Genomic DNA, 10,872 nt, shown 5'->3' with positions numbered 1-10,872 from the left:
CAATATTAAAAAAAAAAAAAAAAAAAAAAAAAAGTTATAGGCCTCAAGCTATTCCCAGAAGGTCTACCTACAATCTGACATCACGTACATTCCACATCAGTAACACAAAGCATTATTGGCATTAGGATCCGTGTGATAGCCATGCAACTATGATTTTCAGAAGGCCAGCAATGGCAGCACACATGTATCATTTCAAAGTCACAGACCAGACCCAGGGTGCGAGGTCAAGCCCTTTAGCATTGGTCCTTATAACCTCCAGTTCCATGACCTGAACATAAAACCATGCCATACAGCCTCAGTTGAAGGCATCAGTTTGAGACACTTCTGAGATCATTTAGAATGAATTGACAGGTACATTTGACCTGCAGTTGGTCTACTGACCTGCTTCCAGCAGGTTTTGCAATCCCATCAACTTGTAGGAATGCAAAACCCATCGACATGGACCCTGCTATTATCTGGCTGTGCATGAAACACAGAAATCTGCAGTGATTACTAAAGTCTACCGACTAGTAAACATGTTTATTAGTTTTTTTCAATATACATTTGTTCACAGCAATGGGAAACTTAAATATTAAATTGCATAGTCTACATTTGGATCAGGACACCAAAATGCAATTCCCCCGCAGGACACTGCACAGCTTTATTTCACTGCTCTTTATCAGTATGCTGCCCTTAAAACTGGTGTTGACATATATCCTTACAAGTCTTTCTTCGATGTCAAACTCTCTACTTTACCTGAAGAGGGAGCCATTAAACTAAATCTTGCATTAAAGGAGAACTATGAGGTGAGTGCTTTTCACTCACCTCATAGTTCTAGCCGACCTGTGACAATGAGACTGTCGCAGGTCGGCTCAGAAGATCGGGAAGTGAGCGAACACATACCTGCGTTGGCTCACTTCTCAATCCTGTCAAGGCTCTCTGCCGTGACAAGGGAGGGACTGGATTCCCCACTCCCCACTCCGCCAGCGCTGACTGGCGGAACGGACAGGGAGGGGGCGGGTACAGCTGGCTCTGCCCCTAGAAAGGCAGAGCCAACTGTCACTCACACAGCTGGGCGGGTCCAGACATAATTGTCGGGATCCGCTTCAGCTACGGCGTCTCAGTATACCGCGAGCTACAGCTTGCGGTATACTGAGCTTAGGATGACAGGAGGATGCTAGTTTGTGTCCTCCCGTTACCCATTCTTTTTGCGTTCATCCATTTCCCTTTCCAAACCAATTGCAAATGCACAGAATGCCTGATGGTTGCCTTTTTGTAAAGTTACAAATCATTTCTCCAGGTCTGAATGCAGTTCATATATTTATGCCATATTCTGCAGAGCTTTACAGAGAATAGATGAGCACTGGATGTACCATAATCAGACAGACAGGACACAATCTGTTGGTTTGTTACTGGACTATCTGAAAAAAACATGACTCTCCATCTCCATGCAGATGTCGTCTTTGGTGGGACCTAGGGCCCGAAACAAAAAAAAGACAACAGTACTAACCATTTAATCACCATGATGCATGGTAACCTTAACTTTTAAAATGCACATGTATTTGCAATTGTATTCCAATGCGGTGCATTTTATTCTAACAGCACCCTGCAGGACCAGAATGTATTAAACTGCAGGAAGTTGAAAGCTCTAACACAGGTTCTCCCAAATGTGTAAATATCATAAGCATCCAGTTCAGACATCCCACACCTGTCTTTACATATAGCTGTAGTGCTTCCACAAGTTAAAAGGTCTATTTGGTCAATGTAAAATACTTACTTCTGGAATTTTTCCATAAGTTTCTTTACCATCTTGTCAGTAATTCCGGGATAAGTAGCTTCTGCCTGGTTCATACTCTTTTCTAATTCTTCAATGGCATTTTTCCTCGCAATATTATTCCTGTCTTGCTGTTTAAGCTGTAAAGAAGACCCCAAGGTTAGATCAGAGCGACTCATATTAAAGCATTAGCCTACTTTAAAACTGAAGGGTGTCAGCCATACAGAGGGGGGGTTCCGCAAAACTTGCAGTAAACTGCTTTCAACACGAATCTGCCAGCATAGTGCATTTTCGGCTACAATTATTTCAACTGTAATTAAGGTAACAGTGGGAGCAGGAATTGGAGACTACCTGGACGGATTCACAGAAACAAAAGAATCTTAAGTCTTAATACAATCTGGTCTATAAGTACCCTAGTGACTGACACATCATTTCGTTTTTAGCATGATGGTATTATACACCTGAACATATACACAAAATGTACCCACCAAGACAAAGTTGTGTTGGAGAAACTGTGGTAATATTGGAACTTATGTTCATATGTGGTGGTCCTGTCCTAAACTTCAGCCCTTCTGGTCCCGGGTGGTGGAAATGATTGAGGAGATTACAACAATCGCATTACCCTTGGACCCGATGGCATGTCTTTTTCATCTTACAGACTACCCGACTTCAGTCTATAAAAGATCGTTGCTGCGCCCTTTACTTAACGCTACCAAAATTCTGATATCACTACCATTGGGATAAAAATACTACCCCAACTATTAGAGAGCGGTATAATAGAGTAGAATATTATCGATTGATGGAGGAATTGACATCAATCCGGAGGGACACTTTTAAACAATTTGAAATTACTTGGCAACGACTTTAGAAATTCCCCTGGGATACACAGAGAATATAGGATAGAATGCAAACATACCAATACAAATGGTTCATTAACTGAAATTGTTTCAGGGGTTGGGATAGCACATAAGCCTTTCTTAATTTGCTTCAGTAAAACATCATAACGAAGAATCTCGATAGGGTTGCCGGATTTCCCCTCTATTTTATCTTTCTCCCCTTAGGGTTTTCCCTTTTTTTTTTTTCCCCTTCCTTTTTTCTCTTCCTATTCTTGGTTACAATTTGATAGATAGAAGGTACATAGGCAAATAGTTTTATAATAGACATGAGAATGAAATGTCGAGAAAATAATAATGTCTGATTCAATAAGTTGTACCTGGATGTATAATCATGTAATACAGTATGTCAACAATTTTAATGGTCTTTATAAAATACAAAAAAAAGAATATTTAAAAAAAAAACACAACTGTAATTAAGGTGAGTTGGTTAAACTACAGGTTGGTAGGTGGCTCATTCCACATTATAAGAGAGATTTTAAGCCACCAAAGAGTAAGGCAAGGCAACAGATACCCACCAGTGAAAGGCTGATACTATAACACTGCAATTGTGCGCAGGTTTCATTATCACTTACAGCCAGATTAAGAAACCTTCCTCCGATACTTAAATGTGTGTTTGTGTGAACAAGGCAGAATGGGCTCAGAGAGTGGGTAGCCTCAGAACTAGGGAACTCCTAGACTGGCATAAGATATATTGACACTGAAATTTACAAAGACTTATCAGAGTAGCTTCATGCATGGGATAGGTGTTGGGATGAAAATGGAAGGCTGCACAGGCTCTCTAAATACAGGCAAGTTCTATTTCTTCTCTACTAAATGGCAGACTACATCTTCAACTGTACAGCAGACTTCAACTGCAAATGTGCTACGTCTGAACATTCAATGATTATTATTGGTGCATTAGACATAACCAATCTATATTAAACCTGTGTATACAATATACCTGTGTATAACAGTGCACAGAGTAGAAGACATTCTAATTATTGGCAAACTATATTCCACAACTAGGATAACATCTGCAACAACAAAAAAAACAGAAATAGTATTCCGCATAGGCTGAAAATCCATTTAGACTGAGTGGATTTGATTATGGATTAAGTCACATTTGTCTGGGACTTATAAGATTTAGGATAGCCATATCCTTCATTTTGTTTACTCCAATTGTTTAAATCTCATGAGTGGGTTTTGCATGTATATAGTATTGGATTTAATGATTTATGACTAGCCATCCTTACAGTAGGCGGTGTATTGGTCTTAAATGGTTTTCAGATTGTTTTTAAGCCTTTGCTCTGTGAATAAAATATGTTTTGCAATATCGCAAGTGCAGCCCCTTTTTTAAAATGAATGGTTACTTAAAAAATGTATTATATTACCAATAAAATCTGAAGAGATCTAAAGCCTCTTAACCACCTTTGAATGGATTTCCACCTTAGGAATAAAGTAGGGATGCTCAGATACCAAGTAGCGTACTGAGAACAAGTACTGATACTTTACCAGCTCCAAGGAGAGACTAGAGAAAAACTCAAAAGTTAGGAGGTAGCTGTCATTTTTATGGAGCCTTGGCTACAGTGCTCCTGGGATTTGTGCATACACATATATACATTATGTATCTAATACACACACTGCATTCAGAAAGTATTCAGACCCCCGTCACTTTTCTATTTTGTTAAGTTGCAGCCTGATACCACAGTTTAAATTATATATATATATATATAATTGACCCCTTACATGAAGAGTTAAGTATTCAGACCCTTTGCAGCAACACTTGAAAAGTGCTTAAATTGATTGGACATGATTTGGAAAGGCACACACCTCTCTATAGAAGGCCTCACAGCTGACAATGCATACTGTATCAGAGCAAAAGCCATGAGGTCAAAGGAGCTACCTACAGATCTCAGACAGGATTATTTTGCAGATCTGGGGAAGGCTAAAAAAAAAAATCTGCTACACTGAAGGTTCCCAAGAGCACAGTGGCCTCCATCATTTTCAAATGGAAGAAGTTTGGCACAACAAGGACTCTTACAAGTGCTGGTCGCCTGGCCAAACTGAGCAATCGGGTGAGAAGGCCCTTAGTAAGAGAGCTGACCAAGAAACCCAATGGTCCTGTGTGGAGAGGGGACAAAGTTCCAGAAGGACAACCATCACTGCAGCCCTCCACTGATATGGCAGAGTGGCAAGAGGGTACCCCATACTGGGCTGATGGTTCACCTTCCAACATGACAACGATCCTAAGCACACAGCCAAAACAAAACAGGTGTGGCTTAGGGACAACTGTGAGTGTCCCAGCCAGGGCCCTGACTTGAACCCTATTAAACATCTCTGAAGAGACCTGAAAATGCCTGTCTGCCGAAGGTCCCCATCCAACCTGGCTGAGCTTGAGAGCATTTGCAAAGAATGGCAGAAAATCCCCCAATCCAGGTGTGCCAAACTTGTCACGTCATACCCAAAAAGACTCGAGGCTGTCATTGCTGCCAAAGGTGCTTCAACAAAGTACTGAGTAAAGGGTCTGAACTCTTAAATGCTTGCGATATTTCAGTTTTTCTTTTTAATAAATTCATAGACATTTCTAAAATTCTGTTTTCACTGTCATTTTAGGGTACTGAGTGTAGATTAATGAGAAAATATACACATACATACACATATATATATTATTTTTTAGGGATGCACTGATACAATTTTTCCAGACCAAGTACCGATAGTTGCCCAAGTACTCTCAGATACAATTACCGATACATTTTTGTTTAGCGTCATGCGACAGTTTTTCTAAAACAAGAGAAACTAATGGTTTCGGGACAGTGGTGGAGCGGCAGGTCCCAGTAACACTGAAACCCTGGAAGTTCTCGTGAAAATGCCAAGTAACGGCACTGGTATCTGAGCATCCCTTGAATAAAGACTTAATTCTTAATGTTTAATGCCACCCCTAGCAACCGAAAGTGTCACATTTTCATATACTAACAGTGTGCAGGTAAAAGCTTTTACATTACGTCCTGAATCCTAGAGCTTCAAACTCTTCCCCAATTCGATCAAAACAAAGAAAAGACTGGCAGGTGCTGCCAAATAAGAGTTCCATGACTAATTCATAGCTACAATAAATAGCATATTATTCCTTCCTTGTGCCAGATCCAATATTAAAATCTCCAGTATTTTGTAGAGAATGCAAAAAAGGATTTAAAAAATATATACACAATGCAATTTGTAAAGCACAACAGAAACCACTTGTGCAGTATAAATGCTTGCAATTAAAATATTAAGCCTTCCTCTAGATACAAAATGCATCAATTGTGGGATCCAAGAACAGTTAACACTGCACTTTAACAAGAACACCTACAAGCATATATTCAAACAGCTGCAACATAAAGACCATACCTCAGCAAACACGGGGGCAATTATTACAGATAAAGAGCCCAGGGTTCTTACAAGATCTTGATCCTGAAAGGCAAATGAAGAAATGTTAACTGGCTAAATAGCATACACAGCCCATCAACAGAAGATACGATACAAGTTTGAAACACGGTTCTTGCATATGATGCTTAATATCAGTAAGGAAATAAGGTACTCTTGGCAGAAAGTATTGTTTTAAAATGGGCAATGTTAAAATCACTACATATAATTAGTAAAACATTCCCCCTTTTTCAAATGCAAAAAAGTATCTTGTAGGCCCTGCCAAACATTGTGGCTGGGACTGATTTTATTACTGAGAAAAATAGCAGATGCTCCAACTACACCATGGTAGCAGTGTTTACTGGTTCTGACATAATCAACAATGAGATTATAGGAAAAAAAAACACAAACTGAAATAAAATAAAATCCTTCAAATCCCTATGTTCCAACACACACATCTGACATGATGCTGCTTATTATAGGAACATTAAAGAACAAGTGCACTTATTTCTACCCCCCATGACTGATCTAAACAATCCCACCCTTGCCCTCTGCAGATCTATACTTACCAAAATCAGAGGGCTGCTGCTCTGTTTCTTGACATCCAGCGCTACAAGTGTCCCTCTCCTGGCTTTATCAGCCTCCCAGATGGGAGAGGGCACCATAGAAGTCTATGGGGCTGCAATGTGCAGGTGCAGCCAGCAGAGGGAGTACTGCAGTGCTGGATATAAACAGTAGATGAACAGTGCCCATTTGGTCTGGGTAGGTATGGATCTGTGGAGGAAGAGGGTCCGATTGCTTAGGTCGGGGGTGGCGGGCAAAAGGAGAAGTACACATATCCCAAAAACACTACAACAATTGTATCATATCATTCAGTGTTCTGCAGTTTGAACCTGTGAAAAGGGCATGGTCATACCAATTAATATCAACAGAAACCAGATATAACCTTAATGCGACACTAACCATTCATGGAAAAAGTTCTAAGCCACCCTGATGCATCATTAAAAAAAATTAAATATTCATTTGTGGCAAATCTCTCTTTTGGCTTATACTCAAAATCTGTTGATTATATTTTGGCCCAAATATCCCGTGCTGTAATAATTCAGTAGCTATAGTGAAAATGTACAAGCAATTGCCACAGAACGGAAATCTCTGAAAGGAAAAGCCCTTTGGGAGTAAAAAGACCTGAAGTGTTCACATTATTGTGTAGTTATGTAAAATAAGACGCTTAGAAGCAAACCGTGATCAATTTTATATATTTAAAATAAAATGAAAGTTCTGGAAAGCGCACCAGGAATAGTCATTAGAATGATTATACCTTGACTAAAGTAAAAATATAAAAAACACAATGTGGAGAGAGCACATGGACAATTTAACTTTATGATTGATGACACTTACTGTCCCATTCTGCAATTTTTTTGGATCTGGCTTCTTCCGGACTGTGGTGAAATTCCATTCAGGATGAGAATGGTTCTCTTTGTTGTTGGACTCTCTGTGAAAATCAGGAAGGTCACGCTCAGTGCTAGAACTGAATTTCTATAAAGTAGTACTCTTACATAAGACATAATATTTACACCCTAAACTGAAAGAAATGTGTTCCAGGAATACACTGTATATTTCCTAATCCTGTATACCTCTTGGAACAGCTAGCTGGGATGGGGGGGCAGGGGGGGGGTGGGACTGACAGTTCAACCAGAGGACTGTACACTGGACTGGGCAGACATGGTAGTACAAAATACAGGTTTTGAAGATATTTTTTATAAAATCACAGTTGTAATACTTACGTATCTGAATCATCAGAACCGGAATCACTGTGACCCTCAGCCTTCCATCGTTTAAATCTGTCAATCAGCTCTGTTAGGTAAGATGTCCTCTTGGCATTTTTCACAATAAATTTGTGCTTAAGAAGTTCTTTGGCTGTAGGTCGCTGATGAAAAAATAAAACAAAATGACACAGTAAACTTTTGTTTGGCTACATTTAACAGAATTGTATTTAAAGAGGACACGGAAGATTTAGATTTTGCACATACAATTTGACTACACAGTTCATCACATCAATTACAAATGCATATGAAAACAGTTCTTTAGATGTCACCATTCACAGCTTGAGGCCAAGCAGCATTGCTCAGCCATTCTAATTTACATCAGCGCATCCATATTAATAGCTTAAAGGAGAACTATGAGGCGAGTGAAAATCACTCACCTCATAGTTCAAGCCGACGTGTGACAATGAAACTGTCACATGTCAGCTCAGTAGATCGGGAAGTGAGCGAACACATACCGTCGCTCGCTCACTTCTCGATCCCTGCAGAGAGCCGTGGCTGTCACTCACGGCTCCCTGCAGGTATTCCCCCCTCCCCTGTTTGATCCTCCAGCGCTGACTGGTGGAGCGGAGGGGGCGCGTACAGCTGGCTCTGCCTCTAGATAGTCCCGGCGGCGGCACCCAGTATACCGCGAGCTGTAGCTTGCGGTATACTGAGCTTTGGGTCACGGGAGGACGCTAGTTTGTGTCCTCCCATGACCCTGGGGAGAACTATGGGGAAAAGCACTGACCCCATAGTTCTCCTTTAAGATTGAAATTGAACCTGAAGTATCTAAATCAAGCACTCATGACACTGCAGATAACTCCAGGTCTCTGCATGTCTCATCAACGTAAGCTCTCTGTGTGGCTGGAATAGCCTTACTGTGCACATACTTCATGGGAGCATGGCCCACTTAAGTCAAAGTACTGATTGCCCATCACTGTAATAGGTCTATGGTGGGGCTTATGGGAAATATGCACAGAGCAACAAGGCATTCTGGCCAACCTGGGTGATTCCACTGAAAACAGAACTCAAGAAAGTCTGCCGACAGCACTGGATAAGTTATGTTTTTGGCACTTCAAGTTATCTTCAAGTGAGGTATTATTGCCAAATCAAATCTGAATTTCTAGAGGGGAGAAGAATCTTTGTCTTGCAGCTGAAAGTGAATTTCAGAATGCTAAAAAAGCCTCAAAGAAATACATTTGGTTATATAGTTTATACAGCACAGAAGCAATTGCACAGATGTTACAGCAGACATAAGCGTAGTTTTTGGTTCCTGTGTTATTAGGAAAAGGATGGACACATTTCCAGGATATGGGTAGTTGAGGCATCTAAATTACTACAACAGCCAGCCACCATTTTTTCCAAGACATAAGCCTTGGGTATGTAATGGTAACCTGCAAAACCAAATAATGGACTTAATGACTTTTGAACCAGTTCTGGCAAACACATTTTTTCATTTTAGTGGGGTTGATACACTCGGCTCCCAGCCCCTTCGCTGTGATACTGACTGTTCTCATTTTTTTTTCCATTAAAGATTTTTATTTTATTGAACATAAGAAAAGAAGAGGCATACATGTATTGTGATCAAACATATGTTGGTGTGTCATGATGGGAGGGATCTAAGGTTTGTCGTTCTGGGTTTACTTCCGTGGGTAGCATAGTCTTCTTCACCAGAGATGTGTTCCCTGAGGATCGGTAGGTAATTTACTTGTATGTTAGTTTGTTAAGCGGTGGTGCGTGTGAGTTCTTCATATACTTTTCCTAGGCAAAAGTGTGTCCATGGTGCCCATAGCCTAGAGAATTTGGTCACCTTGTCTAGTTTGATAAAGAGGAGTTCTTCCATTTCAGAGATATAATTTACTTGAGTGAACCATTCAGTAAGAGAAGGGGGCCGTGTCTCTCTCCATAGTCTCGGTATGACTGTTCGAGCCGCGTTAAATGTTTACTGAGAGATTTGTGGGGACCCTCAGTCTCCTCTTCACGGATATGGAGTAGGTAGGTACTTGGGCTAAAAGTGAGCTGTTCCCCCACGATCTGAGCAATAATATCGTGGATCTGTCTCCAATAAGGTTGAAGAAGGGAACACTCCCAGAAGATGTGGATGAGTGTACCTCGTGCTGAGGTGCATCTCCAACAAGCCTCTCGTATTGCTGGGTCAAATTTGTGGAGGAGAGCTGGGGTTCTATACCATCGTGAGGGGAGTTTGAAATTTGTTTGAGTACTACAGCTCACTGAACTTTTGTGTGCGCCTAAGCATGCTGATTCCCAAGTGTTTACTGGGATCTCCTGGTTTAGCTCCCTCTCCCAGGTTGCGCGTAAGGTGGCGGTGCGAGTGGGCTTGGCTGACTGTTCTCATGGCTCCGGTCACAGCACAAATACAACAGCATAAGTTCCCTCGTGGGTTGCCGCTACTGGTAGTGTGCACGCAACTGAGTTATCCACTAGCTTACATCCATGCACTGGTGCCTGAAGACCAATCTCACTAAGAAATGGATCTGTGGCTACTGAACCTTAAAAGCTTTAAAAACTCAATACCTCTTGAACTTCATACCAGGAATATACTGAGCCTTTGTTATACAGACTCTGGTGCAATAGCAGATTGTTTTTGCTGTAAACCACAAAGGCACACAATACCATTTGACTTAGTTGTTGCCCCCTGAAAGAAATGGCCAACAACCCCTTAAATAAAGGGTGCTATTGAGTGTCTTTGACCAAACTTATTTTCAAAAAAACAAACTTTAGTCTTTTTTTGGGGTGTTCCCTCTGCTGTTACAAGGTTCCCAAGTGTGTTATAGCTACCTTTTCCCTGTTCTCCCATTAAGAGGAGGAAATTTATTTAGGCAATGTTACAAACTAGAAGCTGGTATGTTTTGCTCCCAGGCCAGGATGCCCAAACTGCGGCCCTCCAGCTGTGGTGGAACTACAAATCCCATGAGGCTTTACAAGATTCTCACATCCACGACTCCCGGAGAGAGATGCTACATTGGATTTGTAGTTTCACCACAGCTGGAGGGCCGGAGTTTGGACATCAGTGTCCTAG

General features: G+C 41.0%; 1 protein-coding gene across 1 annotated transcript in view; it reads right to left on the bottom strand.

Moving 5' to 3' along the window:
- Positions 1–10,872, bottom strand: part of STK26 (serine/threonine protein kinase 26) — a 79,621-nt gene that overhangs the window by 1,043 nt on the left and 67,706 nt on the right. The window contains exons 7-10 of the mRNA XM_018564968.1: positions 7,812–7,954; positions 7,426–7,519; positions 6,013–6,075; positions 1,757–1,893 (exon numbers count right to left, since the gene is read on the bottom strand). Coding sequence (XP_018420470.1) covers positions 1,757–1,893; positions 6,013–6,075; positions 7,426–7,519; positions 7,812–7,954 — 437 coding nt within the window. The remainder of the gene's footprint in view (positions 1–1,756; positions 1,894–6,012; positions 6,076–7,425; positions 7,520–7,811; positions 7,955–10,872) is intronic.

The sequence above is a fragment of the Nanorana parkeri genome, unplaced genomic scaffold, assembly GCF_000935625.1.
Source record: "Nanorana parkeri isolate BGI_ZX_2015 unplaced genomic scaffold, ASM93562v1 scaffold801, whole genome shotgun sequence".
NCBI classification, from domain to species: Eukaryota; Metazoa; Chordata; class Amphibia; order Anura; family Dicroglossidae; genus Nanorana; species Nanorana parkeri.
Note: the sequence above shows the minus strand (reverse complement) of the source record. Positions and strands in the feature narration are given on the sequence as shown.